The following is a 17729-nucleotide window of genomic DNA, read 5'->3' as shown; positions in this document are numbered from 1 at the left end:
CACATGACTGAAAGGCATGTATAATTTTCCAGTGGATAAATTGCATGAGAAATTGAAAACCAGGAGTTTGGCTCTTTGTTGTGTGAAATCTGATTACTCCAAATCAACTGAGGCCTGATGTTGCCTACCCCTGCTGCACACCAAGATAGATATAAATAAAAAAAGATTTAATTTTGACTCTATAGATAGACATATACTGGGAAATATAAAACAAAAAAGCCTTTGCTTGCTACAGGCTTGGCACAGCAAATCTGGTCCCATTGAAACAAAAAGCTGGTTAAATGAACGCAGTGATGTCGTTTTAAGGTATTTTACAAAGGAAGAAACCAAAACTCGGACGTTTCTGTCGCTGACGGGGCAAAATCACAGGGAAATATGGAGCACTTTTCAAAACATCTTTGCCAAAACAACTCACCACTCTCCTCCAAACGTCCGTAACCAATGACGCCGAGGAGCCAGATTAGCACAGGAGCATTAGACATCGATATTTCACATGTTGGTGTCTCTTCGGTCTTTGTTTGGGGACGGCTTGGGCGGGTCCTTCGCCGGTTTCCCGTTCGCAGAAGCGGGAGCCTCTGTAATGGCCACAGTAGTCGTCGTAGTGGTGACGGTGGTGGAGGTGGTGGTGGGGGGAGTTGTAGTACCAGCAGCAGCAGCAACAGCAGCAGCCGCGGGGGCAGCGTTGGTCGAGGGGCGTTTGGCTTGCTCCTCGGGGCGTGCCTCCGGGCTGGGCTGGGCGGGCGGGGCTGGTTCAGAGGCCGGTTGGACGGTGAGTTCTTGCTGTTTGTGGCTCTGGAGGAGGCGCAGCTGGACGCGGAGCTCCAAGATGGCCTCCTGCTCCTCGTGAATGGCCTGGTTCAGGTGAGTGTTTTTGTTCTGGCAAATCAAAAAGAAAGATTCAGTTATCTTTATACTTTTACAATTAAAGCATGGAAAGAAAAGACCCGACACTTTCATATCGTAACCCCAGGTTGGCATTACACAAATCTAAAAGCTTTCATCCAAAAAAATAGTGACAAAAATAAGGAAAACAGCAGCCAAAAAGTGATTAAAAAGCCACAGAAAAAAGCCACAAAAGAGTGACAAAAAAGGACAAAAATGCAACAAAAAAGTGACAAAAAAGCAACAAAGACTGTAAGCTCTCCAGTCATGAAGCTTTAAAGATTCAGGTAAGGCCGAACTACAAAAAATGCACTTGGCGGGAGTTAAGAGACTATGCAAAAGACAAAAAATTGGGCTGCCTTTGCAAATTGACCTCGAACCTGTGAAAATCATAAGCGTCTACAGCTTTTTCTTTCTACCACAGTTGTTTGAGCTTTAAACCACGTAATAATGTTGCCCTCAAGTCAAAAACACACCAACAATAATAATTCTCTTCATTATTGCACTTAATCGTTGATTCTTCTTCTACTGCTGAGGTGCTCAGATCTGTACTTCCTGGGCTCTGATGTCTCATAAGCAAAACACAAAACTGTCCTCTACATTCATCACAGCGCTGTGAAGTTGCACCACCACGGTTTTCACTGAAACTGAAAGTCACTCCCACTGCTGCCTGTAGAGGACGCTGCAGGCAAACTCCTCACCAGTCCTGGACCCTGTGTCCTTACATACATTCTTTCAAATAATAAAACATAAAATCTCAATGCTGGGGAAACCAAAAGATTGTTTTCAGCCTCAATTAGACAACAGAGCGTTTCCAAGTCACTGAATTTAAACTGCATTGTGTCCCTTTCTATTTCTAATTTCTAACGCTACTTTGGGAGTCTGTCCAACTATCTGAAGAGCCACATGCCCCGTGTGCGGCTCTTTTGAGCTTTGATGGGGAAAAAAGCAAACCCATAAAGTGTATTTAGAATAGAGGTAATCTGCTTTAGTATAAATCTACACAGAGTCAGAATTAAATGGTAATTGGTCTTAACTTATATAGCACTTTTCCACCTACATTAGGCTCATTCATACACTAATGTACGCAGACACTGGGGGCAATGGGGGTGAAGTGTCTTGCCCAAGGACACAACAACAGTGTCCACTTTCAGGAGGTGGGATTCGAACCCCCGACCTTCCGATCATGAGACGACCCGCTCTACCATCTGCGCCACTGTTGCCCAATTAAGGCACTGACAATTCATTTGCTCAAATTTTCCAGGAAATAACCCTCCAGATCCTCTCATACATACTTTAAATTAAAAAAAGCACAGTTTCAACAATATGACATGAAATTTGAACTTTTCATGTATTTACTTCACATCATACTATCTAAAATTGATGCATCCTTTGGCTCTTCTGATGTTCTTTTGATGTTCTGAACCATTTGAGTGTAAACTGCCTGAGAGGCATAGAAACAGTTTGCTCTTTTCTGTTGCTGTGTTTGCTTTCACCTCCAGTTCTTCATTCTGTTTCTGCAGATCCTCCAGAATCATCTGCAGCTCCTCTTCATCCTCGCTCTCGCTCTCACTGTCCGACGAGTACTCCTCCGTCTCACTGCGCCCCTGCTGGCGACTACAGGAACAGCAGCTCATATCACACACTGCACCGTCACATCACAGTTTAGGGGAAAGTGTGATCGGCACCTTTGTATGTCTGCGATTTCCGCCCGGAGCCTCTCGATCTCCTCTTTCTCCGTCGCGATTTGCCGCCTCAACACCTGCTCCAGAGAGATCAGCTCCTCTTGCTCCGTCAGGATCTCGTTCTCCTAAAAATAAGTAATTAATAATAGTAGGTAATAAGTGGTTTGACAGACTTATGCAGTACAACAGTCAAACAATGTCATTACTTTCCAAAGACGTTAGATTTAATGCCAGTTTGATGCTTTTTAATGACATTTAAAGCCTTACAGTTGAGTGAATGACTTTGTTGCACCTGTTTCAAGAGCAGATTGATGACCTCCTCTTCGTTCTCCGTCATCTCCTCTTTAGAAACGTCCTCCTTTGATAAACTGGCTATTTCCTGTGCGATCTTGCTCTCACACTCCTAAAAGACAGACCGTGAAACATATAAACACACTTTGTTCCTTTGTGTAAAATGTAACCAGTGTTAAACCCGCACCTGTCTCTTGGCCTCTCGGAGTTTCCTCTTCAGCGCCGTGAGGATCCGCTGCACCTCCCACAGTCGCTCCTCTTTGGACAAGTCCTTCACCCCGGCCTGGAGGTCCCGGTGCAGCCGGTTTATCAGGTACTCCTGCAGAATGGATTCACTTTTAGATGATGTTTGAGGCGGGGACTATATCGTCTGCAAGATCATATCGAAACTGCTGCAAATTTACAATACTGAGCTAAAGTAGGGTCGGGAATAACTTCAAAACAGCCGAAGCATACATCATATGGGAAAGATTTGAGGGGGAAAAATGCCGGAAAATTTGGGGGATAATAGGAGAAAAATAGGGTGGAAAAAGAAAAAGAAATTGGGAACAAATGGGGGGAAAAATTGGAAAAAATTGAAAAAAATTATGAGGAAAAAAAAAGAAAAGTAAGAAAAATCCGGAAAAATGGGGGGTAGAGAGAAATTTTACAAAAAAAATGTATAAAAAATGGGGTAAAACATTTTTAAGTTAAAGTGGGGAAAGTTTTTTTTTTTTTTTTTCATTTATTCATTCTGCCGTGTTGTAATTTGTTGAGCTCAATTATCTTTTTGAGCAACAACGCTATGTACCGTAGACTCAACACATGCAAGGTGAGATATGTCAAGCCTTTATTTGTTATAATTTTCCTGATTACTTACAGTCCATTTTCAAAATATTAGTTTGTGAGATTTTTAATTTGGGTTTTTTACAAGCTGAGCCATAATAATTAAAATTATAACAAATAAAGGCTTGACATATCTCACATTGCATGTAATGAGTCTATTATATACTAGTTTCACAGTTTGAGCTGAATAACAGAAGTGAATGCACTTTTTCATGATATTCTAATTAGGGCCCGACCGATATGGATTTTCGGGACCGATACCGATATGAAGGGGGTTGGGCCTGGCCGATAGCCGATATAAAGGCCGATATTTTAAATAATTTAATTTGATGTTGTTGTTTTTGTAAATCTCTCAAATAGCGTAAAGTTAAGCATTTATTATTATAGTAAAGGTTTCTATCATAGAAATATAGAGAAATATCGGTCGACCGATGTGGGGATTACAGATGGAAATTAGCATAGTGCTAAATCTGGTGCAGCCGTCTTTTTAATGTAACTGCACACTGTCCTTTCAATAAACTAAACTAAACTAAACTAAACTAAACTAAACTAAACTAAACTAAACTAAACTAAACTAAACTAAACTAAACTAAACTACTAAACAATTATCGAGTATTTTGATTTGCCAATGCCGGTTTGCACCACTGATATTTTAGGCCAAATTTTAGAACTGTCTCTAATCCTGTGTATGAAGCTTCTAAATGTGTCAGTGTTGAAGTGTGACAGCAGGGGGCGCTGTATAATTATGTTTTGTAGTAATTTCAGAGGGAGCTTGTTTGAAGTCTCTATCACTTTCGGTCCCGGAGATATCGGACTTTTTATTGGCCGATTTTGGCCGATATTGAAAATATCCAGCCGATATACCGGTCTGGCCCTAATTCTAATTAAATGACGAGCACCTGTATATACTTTGATATACAGGTCACACCTGAGTGTAAGACACCCCCCAGTCAAACAGTGAAAGTGTGACTTATAGTCTGGTAAACACGGTGAATGAAGAGCGGCACATTTCAGATGGTTTGCAAAAATAACGTTTCATCATCGTCATTTAGAAAGAATCCAAAAATATAGAATTTTGTCAATATCGCCCTAGTTGTAGTAATAAGTGTTGTAAAAGTGTTGTAAAATGTCAAACTGGACTTCGATACCAAGAAAAGGACTAAGAAACTGGCCTGTCTGCGTATCTCCTCCTTGATGCTCTCCTGCGTCTCGGGCAGGACGGGCATTGTGGCCACGTTGGACCATCGCAGCGGCCGCACCACCGGCCTCAGCTGCACGTCTCCAAACAGCTCTCGGACGTGAGTGAAGAACACGTACAGCACACGGTTCCCAATCTGGAAAGAACACAAAACAAAACACCAAGAGCACGTTAGATTCACAGGAGTAAAATCTTATGCCTTTAGGACACAAACTTCTAAGCATTTGATAACATACACAGGCAGGTTTAATCTTAATATATTCAGAGATGAAGCTGCCGCAGAGGTCCACGATAACTGGGGCAGCTTCAGTCTTCTGGGAATAAATTAAACCAAACTGGGCCAGACTGGGACCGACTGATCCAGAGGCCATTGGTTCAGCTGTTGCCAGGAGCGGGTTCTTTTTATAAGATAAATGGAGAAGAAAGAGCAAGAAAACTACTGGTTTATGACTATACTAATAAGCAGCGTAATGGAAACTGTTTAAGCTGAACCTGAAGCTAAAATCAATTTTTTTTAAAAGATGTTGGCAATTTTAACTGTGGCCATGACTTTCTTCTTACAAAATAGATTTCTTTAAATAAATAGTGGTTTACAACAACAAAAAACTGTTTAAAAAGGCATTTGGTCCATTTTTGGATTTCAACGCTGTATGTTTGAGTTTAATTTGAAGCTTCAATTCCAATTCAAACAAAACATCTGGATATATAGTGGCTTACTCTTGTACAGATACAGACGTCAATGCGCCATTTTTTTCCATTTTCTGGCGGACTATAAACATATTTATCACAAACCAATAAAGTCAAGCCAAAATCTGGTTCATATGGACACTTTGCTCCTCGAGTCCTGACCAGAACCAGGAAATAGGACCACATTAGTCCAGTGCTCCGGTCTCTGCACTGGTTTCCTGTCGCTCAAAGAAAAGATTTTAGAATAGCTCTGCTAGTGCACAAGTCTCTTCGTGGTCAGGCACCAAAGATGTTAGAGCCGTATGAATCACCTCGGGCTTTGAGAAGTTCAGGGAGGGGTCTCCTGGTGGTTCCCGGAGTCAATAATAAACACGGCGAGGCTGCGTTTCAGTTTCATGCAGCAAAAGTCTGGAACAGCCTCAGTGAGGACGTGAGACAGGCCTCAACCCAGACTGTGTTTTAGTCCAGGCTGAAAGGACACCTATTTACTGCTATATACAATTTTAATGTATACATATACATATTTTTTAATGTATGTATTGATTGATTTTTTTAAATAGATTTCTATAGTGTTTTTTTTACTGTGTTTGGGTGTTTGGTGTTGCTGTGAGGCACATTGAGCTGTCATGTACATTAAGGCTGAACGATATGGACAAAATTTCACATCTCGATATTCATGCCAGATATCTCGATGTCGATCCGATACAGGTTCGGTGAAAACCAAACATTTTTCAGGAAAATAAAAGCATCAGAACACAAAAGAGTGCAGTTTTATTGATAAAAATCTATATCGTTTATGTCATGCTTTTTCCATAATTATATCTTGAATGTTCATATCTCGATAGAAAACAATCTGTCAGCCCTTATGTAGCCCTATACTTGATTTTTTTTTTGTTACAAACGATAAAGGGGGGAACTAAATTATAAAGTTAGTTGTGTCCAAACTCATTCCTAACTTTCCCAACATATTTGTAGCATCCAAATTCTTCACAGGGACGAGTTTATTGGCACATTTAACAACTTTCAGGGTCACTTTTACAGAAATGCTAGAAAAAAACTGGCCTGTAAGTTCATGAAACTGATCCAAATGCTTTATAATTAGATGCACAGTGTTTTTTCCCAAATGGAGAGGTCTGATTCTACAATAAGAACAGAACAAAAATCAGACTGAATAAAACCCCGTCTCACTTGGATGGTGGGGTTGAGTACGATGGAGATGTTCTGGATGTTCATCTTGGTGTCGGCCTCCCTCGCGATGACGTGGTCCATGTGCGTGACGACCCAGGACAGGAGCAGGCGAGACTCCGAGCTCACCTCCGACAGCAGCCTCTGGAACTCCGTCACCTTCTCCGCCTCCAGGGGGCGCCCGCACGCGTCCTCGAAGCGCTGGCACAGCTCGCGCCCCAGCAGGTGGTCCGGCAGCTCGCGCAGGTACTGCTTCAGGAGACTGGCCACCGTGTGCGGGTCGTACTCCTCCAGGCAGGGGCACTCCTCGCGATCGTACGCCGCTTTGAGCTCGTCCACCTTGGACTTCATTCCTGGCAGAAACAGGACGAGAACATTTTTAAACATGAATAAAGGGAAAGTGTGTGTGTTTTTGTGTCCGTGCGATAGAGACTAAATATCCTCCTGTAAAAGGGAAGGTGTTATATTAGACTGGCCTTTCGACTCATTTATTGTCTGTCTTTTATCTTTGCTCAGAGAAGCACTTTGCCATCGTTTGTTGAAAGGTGCTACAAATAAATGTTGATTGACCGATACTACAGCAATTTTTTTTTTTTTTTACTGAAACAGCTGCACAGTGAAGAGAGAGAAGGGAGAGGCTTGAAAATCAGGAAGTGAAACTACTGGATATTTTGTTTGTGTTTCTTACCAAATACCCACCAAAAGCATAATACCCCTCTTTAAATTAAGCTTGCAGCTTGTCAAACTTCAAGGACAATATTTCCGTTAAAATACGTTTAGGATGAGTCAAAATCTTTCTCTATATTTTTCAAAAAGGTGCAACAGGGTTTATACAGTAGGGCTGATTACAACAACTATTTTAGTAATTGATTTATCGTTTCTGGTAAACACGGACTGAAATAAATGTTGTATTTCTTATCAAAAACAACTTTATTTTTAAACTTAGGGTCTGTAGTGTTTTGTATGTTGTAAATTTCATAAATATCTGTCTGTGTCTCATCCAAGAGCTCAGAGCCTTCAACAAACTTTCACTTTAAAGGGACTATACAGAGTTAAAACATGTAAACATTAAATATTTTCCTCCCCCTACATGTTCCAGCCATGTCCTAATGTGTAGAATGAGCCCAGACCTGTTCACCACAACTGCCTCTAAAATCCTGCACTGTCACTCAAAACGTTGTTAATTCGGGTCCGAAGGTGCAGTGACACATATGACCTGAGGTGGCAGTAGTGAGTATGAAATGGCCAACTTGCATCTAGCTCCTTTAATTTCACTCCATCAAAAAAAAGCTGAAGAGGCGTTACTTTTGCTTTTTGTGCTAAAAAGTTAACACCAAACGATTAATCGATTAATCGTAGAAATAATAGGACGATTATTCAATTACCAAAATAATCGATAGTTGCAGCCCTATCATAGGTAGAAGGAAATCTCATTTAATGCTTTCTAATGCCATTTTTAGTTTTTAAAGCCACAAGCATATTTAATTTCTTAAGATTTGCAAACATTTTGTCAAAAAGACAAATTGGCAACTTTTAGCAGGAATATGTGATCGGTTTCAGCCAAAACTGCAATAAATTTAGATTTAATGCCAGTTTGAATCTGATCTAATGCTTTTAAATGACATTTAAAGGAACAGGCCACCATTTTTCCATACTGAGATATGTTCTTTCCTGAGCTTAGATGAGTTGATATGTACCTGTCTGGTCTTTGTGTCCATGGAAGAGCTTGGTAGCTTCCAACTTCACCCCCGTTTGGAACCATAGGAATACATTGGGAGAGGCCAAATGCTAACAACATCTTTGGTCTTTGTGCATGACTGAGGGCACGCGCAAAGACCAGACAGTTATGCGTCAACTCGTCTAAGCTCAGGTAAGAACATATCTCAGTATGGAAAAACGGTGGCCTGACAACAATCCACGTAGTCAAACAAACAAATGAAACCATCAATGTCCATACAGTAGGTTATTTTGTAATGTTGTGCAATGACTGTGGGAAAATACTGGACACACAACGGCTGCCACGGCGACCTGAACCCAGACAGAGGAAGAAGATGGATACAGAAAGGAAGGAATGTCAGCTGAAATCTATCTGCAATGGTCGTACAAACAGCCTAATGTTTATAATTAATCCATGAGGGGTCGCCACAGCTCTTACTCCCTGTAATGAACTCACCCGAGACCCTGTAGATGCCCTCACACTTCATGCCGTAGTTCTCGATGTAGTCCACGCACTCCCTGAAGATGGCGGGCAGCTGGATGCCGTCGTACAGCGCCGTCCTCTTCACGGCTTCGGACAGGGGCGCCCCGAACACCGGCCGCACCGTGGGGGCCTCCACCGGCACCGGCTCCGCCTCCGGCCCGGGCTTCTTCTTCTTCTTCTTGTCCTTCCACTGTTTGACCACATCAGCCGCCGTCATGTCCTTGGACTTCTTATCCTTATCCTTATCCTTGACCTTGTCCTCTTTGGGAACTTTCTCTTTGACCTGAAGAAAGTGAGAGGACGATGTGAGTAAAAACTTTATTTAAGATTTCACAAGAATTCTCAATCATCCAGGGTTATAAATAAAAAGAGGCCAATAAAACAACACAGCTTTCTTCACCTTGATGAAACGTTGGGCAGCTAAGTCTACAAATGTCCAGCTGTGTTGTTTTGAATATTGTAGATTAAATCTGCAATTATTAAGAAAAAAGTTGAGGATTCACTGACCTAAATGATTGCAGCAATTACGATTTGATTGTTGCAAATCAAAAGGTTAAAATGTCTCCTACAAGATGGTTACGCATTACTGCAGCTAAATGGTCTCTTTTCGCCTTTACTTCAGCTCCGTGTAGATTTTCTTGTGTGTTTATAGCAACTTAAACAGTAGCTACAGCATTTGGATTGTTTTGTTGCAGCTCATTTTTGCTCATTATGGACATGCTGTATCTCTTTAATTTGGATTTTCTGAGTACTTTTTAGTTGCTGGGTTAGTTTTTCAGATGAATAAGGCCCTGGGCATAAAACGGCCTAAGAATCGACCGCGAACAGTTAGCCGCGAGTTAGCGGCTAGTTAGCAACATTAGCTTGGATCTTGTAAACACTGCAGACTCCACACTGCAGCACTAACAACATTTAGCTCTGGTTAAATCCAGCTCAGACTCTGATTTAGAGAGCGCAGTCTGTAAAAAAGTCAGCTCTATGTGGAATATTATATTTACACTAAAGAATTCTCCAGTTTGTTGCTATTTTCTCTCCTCAGCGGAGAGCTGCGCCCCATTGGAGCGCTTGCCACACGTCAATTGGTATCGTTTCTGGGCCTAGGGCTGAACGATACGGACAAAATTTCATACCTCGATATTCATGCCAGATATCTCGATATCAACATGATACGATATAACTATGGGTTAGGTGAAAACCACAAAAGATTGCAGTTTTACTGATGAAAATCTATATCGTTTATGCCTTGCTTTTTTCGATTTTAATATTTTCAATGTTCATATCTCGATATCAATACGATAACGATATATCTTTCAGCCGTAATCGGGACCTTATTAATGTGGACGCGTATGAGTACAAGCATGTGATATCGGCCCGATACCCGATACTGGTATCGGTGCATCCCTAGTCTAACACAAGCACGGTGCACCTGAGGCAAATCACTTATAACACCAGACTATCGATATAAATGTCTGTGTCGGTTGAATATTTTTTGAAATATAGCCATTTTGCATTTAAAAGAACTTATATTTGACCAGCATCAGCTTCCTGGTTGTAGCTACGCAGCGGTGGAGTGATCTGCTCGGTTACCGGATCTACAGTAGTTTGTTTACCTGCGGCGGCATTACGACACGTGGAAATCACAAATCAGATTTGGCAACGTTTAGAGGACGACCCCATGATATTGAAGAGGTTTTTAATGCAGGCTACTAGTTACCATAGACATGCGCTAGCCTAGCACCACTGAACCCGTGTCTGCGTACATTGGTGTATGAATGAGAGTATGAATGGGTGAGTGGATCCTTGCAGTAAAGCGCTTTGAGTGCCTAATGTAGGTGGAAAAGCGCTATATAAGTTGAGACCATTTACCTTTTACCATAAACTCTTCAAATATAAGGACTGCATGAAATCTCCAGAAAACACTCTGGATAACTAGGAAATGAGGCCCTATGTCAAAAACCCTGAAATATCCCTTTAAGCTGAAATGATGACCAAAACAAGTCATTTTTACAGATTCGGAAGATAAATACGGAAGGAAATGTTGCTTGGAAAAGGATCCACTGAAAATGGACCTGATTTATGCAAATGAGGTCTTATTTCTCTCGTGTCGAGCAAAAATGAAACCACAGTGCAGCGAAATAAGGAACACAATCTGAATTTTGAAACACAGTGTTATAATATATAAAAGTATAATACAATGAAATCAGTGACCGTTTACATTACAATTTTATCTGTATCCAAAAGAACCAAGGATTAGGAAAGAAAAGTAGAATACAAAACCAAAATCAACGTTCAAATACATATAAAAAATAATAACAGCAAAAAACAAAAACACTGTCAAGATCTTAGTGTGAAAGCGCCATTTCCCCTGATAAAAACACCTTAAATAAAAGCCTAGGCCTCACCTTAAAGTCCTTCTCCTTTTTCTTGGAGAAGCTGGGTTTCTTGAACACATGGATGCCCTTGGAGCGCTTCATTTTGGACGGACTTTCCGCTTCATCCGCCGAGCTGTCCTCCTGGAAGGCGGCGTACCCCTCCGCTGGTTAACGCGAGCACAAAAGAAACAACAGGGGGAAAAAAAAAAAGTGTTACAAATCAGGAGAAATGGCGGTTCCTCCCCGTTGTGAATCCAGTGGAGCTGTGAAATAGAAAAAGGGGAAGTGTGGAGTGTGAGAGAAAGCAGAGCAGGGGGAGGAAAAGAGGTCAGTTTCTTATTTAGCCGAGTTCCCACTGCAGCCGTCGCTCGGCTCAGTCAGAGCACAGACGAGAACCGCTGGGATGGGACAGACCTCCCAGGGACTCCAATGTAGGGCCGAGTTCAGGGGTAAATGCTTTTTCCTCTGACTGAGTGAGCAGGTCAGGCTTTGTTCATTGTGTCGACTTTTTCCTACAAGTCTGAGAGTTTTATTTATAGAACCGAGAGCGAATTCTAAGATATGCGGGACTAGCGAGCTCGATGGTGCAAAACATGATATTGTTTTCTTCTCATAGTCGAAAAAACATCAACATCTCAGCACAGTTATAGCCAGGGTTTATACAGGCAGCAGGAAGTCAAATTTAACCCCTAACCAGTTCAGCTTTACCCAAATCTAAAAGCTTCTTGACTGGAGCTTACAGCCTATAGGCCAGTGTTTGAAAGGCAAGACCTACAAAACTGATCTAACCTGTTTTTTGTTGCTTTTTGGTGCTTTCTCATAGGGCTATGCAATTAATCGAAATTCGATTACAATTTCGATTATTACACTAAACGATTAAAAAATCAGCATAATCGAAAAAAAAGTTAAATCAAATTTTTTTTATTACATTTTTTTTTTCTTGCATTATTTCATGGTGCTGGGCTTATTTTCCCTTTGCTTTTCACCTGCCGTGGCTCATGCTTTTGCCTGACATAAAAACAAACGGGGCTGTGTGATGATGTCATCGGGCCGCGCTGCTCAGTTTACTTGTGCAGGTATGAGGGCTGGCCAGCAGGGGGCAGGTGCGAAACAGAGACCTCTCTTTTTAACGAGGCAAACTTGAAATCATTTGTACTTTTATGACTGTTCCGAAAACAGAAAATATTCAGCATAGTTTTTTTTATTAATAAATATATAAATAAAATAAAGAGTTTTTTTTAAAGGCAACAAATAATCGTTTGAATAATCGTGATTTCAATTATGACAAAAATAATCGTGATTATTATTTTTTCAATAATCGAGCAGCCCTACTTTCTCATCACTTTTTTGACATGGCTTTTTATGCATTTTCTCCATCTGTGAGATCAATAAAGTATCATCTTATCTTATCTTATACAAGTTTTCATCCTCATTTACGTCTCGTTTTTGTTGTTAGATTTGGGTAAAGTCAAACCGGAGAAAATGTGCTCGGTTAAAGTGGGGGCACATTACTAATAGACCCTTTAATTGTTAATATATATGTAAATATTCCGGGCTTCGCTGGAGGCAGGAAGCTAGAGTCCTATCTATTTCCATTGTAGCTGTTGTCATAGTAACAATAAACAAATGTCTAACTGTTGTTGGAAATATGAGATAAAACTTATTTTGTCGTCTCAAATGTCATTCCTCTTGTTCTTGCACCTTAAGCCACAACATGACCATATTTTAAAGTTGTAGTTTTACTTATAGTCGCTAGTTTTGGTTTAATCTTTTTTTTCGTGATCACTTCCTGCCGCCAGATGATGTCACTGATGATGTCAGCAGCAAAAGGGTCTGTGAGTGATTTAATGCCAACTAGAATACATTTTTATGATTTTTAATGACATTTAAGGCCTTACCTTCTTAACCAAGTGCATTGTCTCCAGTTCGGCTTTACCCAGATCTAAACGTAAACCAGTGTAACACCTCATTCGAAAGCTTAGACCTACAAAACTCATCTAAACGGATCTTTTTCCTCATGTTTTCATCACATTTTTGTCACCTTTTCATCGCTCTTTTGACTTTTTTTTGGCTATAGACTTGGGTAAAGCCAAATGCTCAGTTCAGGCGGCGTTTAAGAGGTTAATTCCAGCTAGAATCAATTTCCAATGATTTGTAATGGCATTTAAGGAGTTCATTTTTGTACTTTTCACACAATTCACTTGCGGAAACAGCGCATCATAACACAGACTGGGCTTTAGTTCTGGGGTAAATGCTGAATTCAATGTAACAGAGAAGACGTCGGTGCCCCCTTGTTTCTCTGCTGACCCCTAGTGGCTGAAGTGAACAATTTGCCTAGATTATAGAAAAGATACTGCAGTGAATAAACGAATCGAGCAAAGAATTCACTATATTTTCCATTTTTAAAGGGAGGGAAACCGTCCTGATATCTGGACACATTTAATTTCTGAAGAGTTTGTCCCACATCTAATGCTTAAAATTAGTTTTCTATATTTGTCCATCCAACCATGTGAGTTCATAACAAAAAAACTGTCTGATTTTGGACTAAATTAAGAAATACTGAATATGAAAATCACAGAGATGATAAAAACAGCCCACACTTTAACACAATATGCAGCGCAGTCCTACCTTTATGCTCGTCGTCCCAATCTAAATCTCCACTGTGGGTTTTTCCCAGCTCTATCCCTGTCCTGTCCCACCTCCGATGCACTTCATGGGTGTTGCCCTGAAACTGTCCGGCTCTTCCTCTTTCCCACCAACAACAGCTAAAACTACAGCGACAGCAGATATTATGGAAAATCCTCTCGTAAAACGATAAAAGGGAGAATCCGCATAAACGTTTACAACAAGAAACGCACCCGAGGATTTGAATACGACATTTGCATCTCGGCATTTACATAAAGGATCAAACGTGAGGGTGACTATAAAAAAAAATACTGTTGATGCTTCCTGATTGAGAGTGAAACAATAGACAAACAAAATATAGCACATAACAAGTACAAGCCAAAGAAACTCAGCAAAGGCGTCAGAAATAAACCATTTACAAAACAAAAATAATAATAAAACCTTTTAAAGCAGTACTACGTAACTTGTTTACCTTAATAAATCCTTTTCGTAGTCCCTCTTGGGGTAATAGAAGTGCTAATGGGATAATTGGGGGGTCTCTGGCCAGGAAAACCACAATTGCAACTTTCCCTGTACCAGGTCGGAGGCACAATACACACTAATGGAATCATGAAGAAGCAGCTAACAGGCTAACGGGCAAAGCTAACTGTGGGCTAGTGCCACTAAAACAGTATTTACCGCCAAGTTTGAATGAACAAATAGTGTAATTGGATGTACAATATCCCGCTTTCCCTTTGTCTTTTCTGTCAGCGTAGTATCTACTCTCACGGACAATTAATGAGTTAAAAAAAACGTAACATGCTACGAGACCTGCAGTGGCGCTTATGGCCTCTAGGGGCATGAGTTACTTAGTACTGCTTTAACCCCCACCTGAACTCGAGCACATTTTCTCCAGTTTGGCTTGACCCAAATCTTAAAGCTTCTTGAAAAAAGCATCAAAATAGCAACAAAAGCTATGAAGAAACAAAAAAGCAAAATATCAGCTACAAAAACACAATTAAAAAGTGATGAAAAAGCAACAAAAGAGCAACAAAAAAAACATGACTAAAAAGTGACAAAAACGGCAAAAAAAAGCGATGAAGAAAGCAACAAAAACAACAATAAAACAAGACAAAAATGTGACAAGAATGCGACGACAACGCAACAAAAGACTCAAGATCTGTTTTTCTAGGTTTTAGCTTTCAAATGAAGCGTTACTCTGGCCTAGAGGCTGTAAACTCCAGTCAAGAAGCTTCTAGATTTGGGCAAAGCTGAACTGGGGAAAAGGTGGGGGTTCAGGCGGAGATAAGAGGTTAAGATAGAAATGTAATCAAATTCATTTTCTAAATGATTTAATAAGATTGTGATGTTGTTTAAAACAGGTGATCATCTCTTACTTCTCTTCTCCTTCTTCTTGAACTTGTTCTTCTTCTTGTTGTGCTCCTTGTCATCGTCAGACACATACGTGTCCGGCGGCTCGTGGTGATGTCCATCGTGTGGCGGGGACGGCTCTCCGGTTCGGTAAAGTCCTGGGAACTTGGTGGGGCTGATCTCCTCAGAGCTGGGGGTGCGGGCCACTCCCCCCGGATGCTCCGCTCGGCGCTGCTCCGCCGGGCTGCTGGTGGGGGGCAGGAAGCACTCCGTCATGGCTGCGGCGCCCCGGGACGCGACTGCAGGCGGGCTTCACCTCTCCATCACACCTGCAGAAAGAAACTGGTTAAATGGACACAGACAGACAAGTAACAGACCGGACTGCGTCTTTGAGTGGCCTGAAAAGCGTTATATAAAACCAATGCATTATTATTATTTGTTTTTTTTATTGGCAGAAGTAGAACCAGCGACATCACATGGCGAAAATATTCAATCATGTCAAGTTTGATTAAATTAAGATCTTACAACATATCGATATCGAGATATGAACATCCAAGACATTAATATCGAAAAAAGCAAGATATAAACGATATAGATTTTCATCAATAAAACTGCACTGTATATTATGTTTTTATTTTCTGAAAAATGCTTGGTTTTCACCTAAACCAGAGCTACATAGTATCGTATCGTATCAATATCGAGATATGAAATTTTATCCATATTGATCAGCCCTAAGGTATTCCATTACTTTGTCTAAACTGAGAACTGTATTCTGAATACTTGGGATACTTTCACGTTGATTTGTATAATATTCATGCATAAAAGCTGTGTATGATTAAGAGGATGTTGGGGCTACACTTGCTGCACGCCTGTTATGAACTTATTTATCATGAATGCCAAAAAAAAGCCCTTTGAAAATGCCCACAACCCAGAATGAGATAGAGCTAAACTTTTCCCGACTGTTTTGATCTTTTTTTTTCTTCTAATTTTTTACTTATGCTATGATTATGAAATGTAATGATTGAGTTTGTAATGTATTCCTAACTCCTTTGATATCAAGAAAGTAACTGTATTCTTAAAACCCTCAAATGAAAGAGTAACTGTACCTGAATACAGTTACTCAAACTGAGTATTCAACACTCCTTGTATACAGTTAAGTCTATAAAGAATATGGGATGATTGTGATTTCCATGCTTTAGGTACAGCCTCAGGGTTACAGATCATAATGGACTTATAATGGTAACATAATCAAACTTCAAATCGTGTTACAGTGACAGGCCTCACTACAGATATGACTCACACTTCTGTGGCAACTGACCTCCAATATAAACCTGTCCATTTGTTGTTGTGAAGCATCAACAACACATTAAGCAGTGAGGCAGCAGTTATAACGCGTTTGGCTGTAGGCACAAACCTGTCTAAACTTAGCTGTAATTTCAACGAAACTCAAAGAGGAACAACTGACCACATTTAAAGAACTAAGTGGTTCGTCAAATGACAAACGTGCTTAACCACATTAGAAGGCATCAGGCCAGTAATAAACAGTCCAGAGCTCATATGTTGCAGCCCTCCTGTTAATCTTCTTCACTCCGATTTTGCAACTACAACTATTACCAAAATGTTTTAACCACAGTCTAACAACATAACAACCACCCAATACAAGCCAGTTCAACAGCTACAAACAGATATATATTTACTGAAACATAACTCACGTATTTTATCATAAAAATATGCATAAAAACAGACAGTTATCCTGTAATGGGCCCATATGCTAGCGTTAGTTTAGCTTGATCGGCTAAGTTAGCTGATTAGCCCCATCGCTTCATCATGGTACAATCTGCCGTTTTTGACATCACAAAATAACTATCAGGACAGACACTAATTATCAAATGCGGATGTTGATTGTAATTCGTGCTTGTGAAGTGCATCAAATAAATATTAAAGATGGGGAAAGTTTACCAAGTCCGATCCCGTTTGGTCAATCTTCTGAGTACAGCTTCCGGTTCTCCGTAGTCCAAATAAATCAAAGTACGCATGCGCCAAGTCCACATGCATGACGGGAAATGGAGTTCTTAAAAGTAAACGTCGATTTATCGTCAAGAAATGTAAGTTATTTTGAGATTTGTTTATTTTTTTCTGTTACATTTTATCGTATTAAGATTTTTCTTTTGAAATATTTGCACAATTTATATTAACCTCTTAACTCCCACCTGAACCGAGCACATTTTCTCCAGTCTAAAAATCTAAACGTTTCTTGAAAAAAGGGATGAAAACGAGGATGAAAACGAAACAAAAGATGCAAATGCAAATGTTTTACATCAGTGGTTCCCAAGTGGCAGAGCTTTGGGAGCCACCATTACCCTCAGAGGACAAGCCGAGGACCCAAATAAAACTGTAATTTGTCATATATTGAATAAAATGAAAGACAC

The 17729-nt window shown here is 40.4% G+C and overlaps 1 protein-coding gene across 1 annotated transcript; it reads right to left on the bottom strand.

Annotated features, from left to right (window-relative positions):
* Positions 1-350: 350 nt before the first annotated feature.
* Positions 351-17335, bottom strand: ralbp1 (ralA binding protein 1). The gene is made up of 11 exons (XM_079569940.1): positions 17260-17335; positions 15327-15629; positions 11356-11489; positions 8927-9236; positions 6757-7106; positions 4856-5017; positions 3046-3177; positions 2860-2970; positions 2571-2692; positions 2379-2499; positions 351-876 (listed from the first exon to the last, which is right to left on the bottom strand). Exons 2-11 carry the CDS (start codon positions 15574-15576, stop codon positions 490-492), a joined length of 2079 nt encoding a protein of 692 aa, XP_079426066.1. The 5' UTR covers positions 15577-15629; positions 17260-17335; the 3' UTR covers positions 351-489.
* Positions 17336-17729: the final 394 nt, after the last annotated feature.

This window comes from Gobius niger (genome assembly GCF_951799975.1).
Source record: "Gobius niger genome assembly, chromosome: 13".
Lineage (NCBI taxonomy): Eukaryota > Metazoa > Chordata > Actinopteri > Gobiiformes > Gobiidae > Gobius > Gobius niger.
This window is presented reverse-complemented; position numbering and strand designations above follow the sequence as displayed.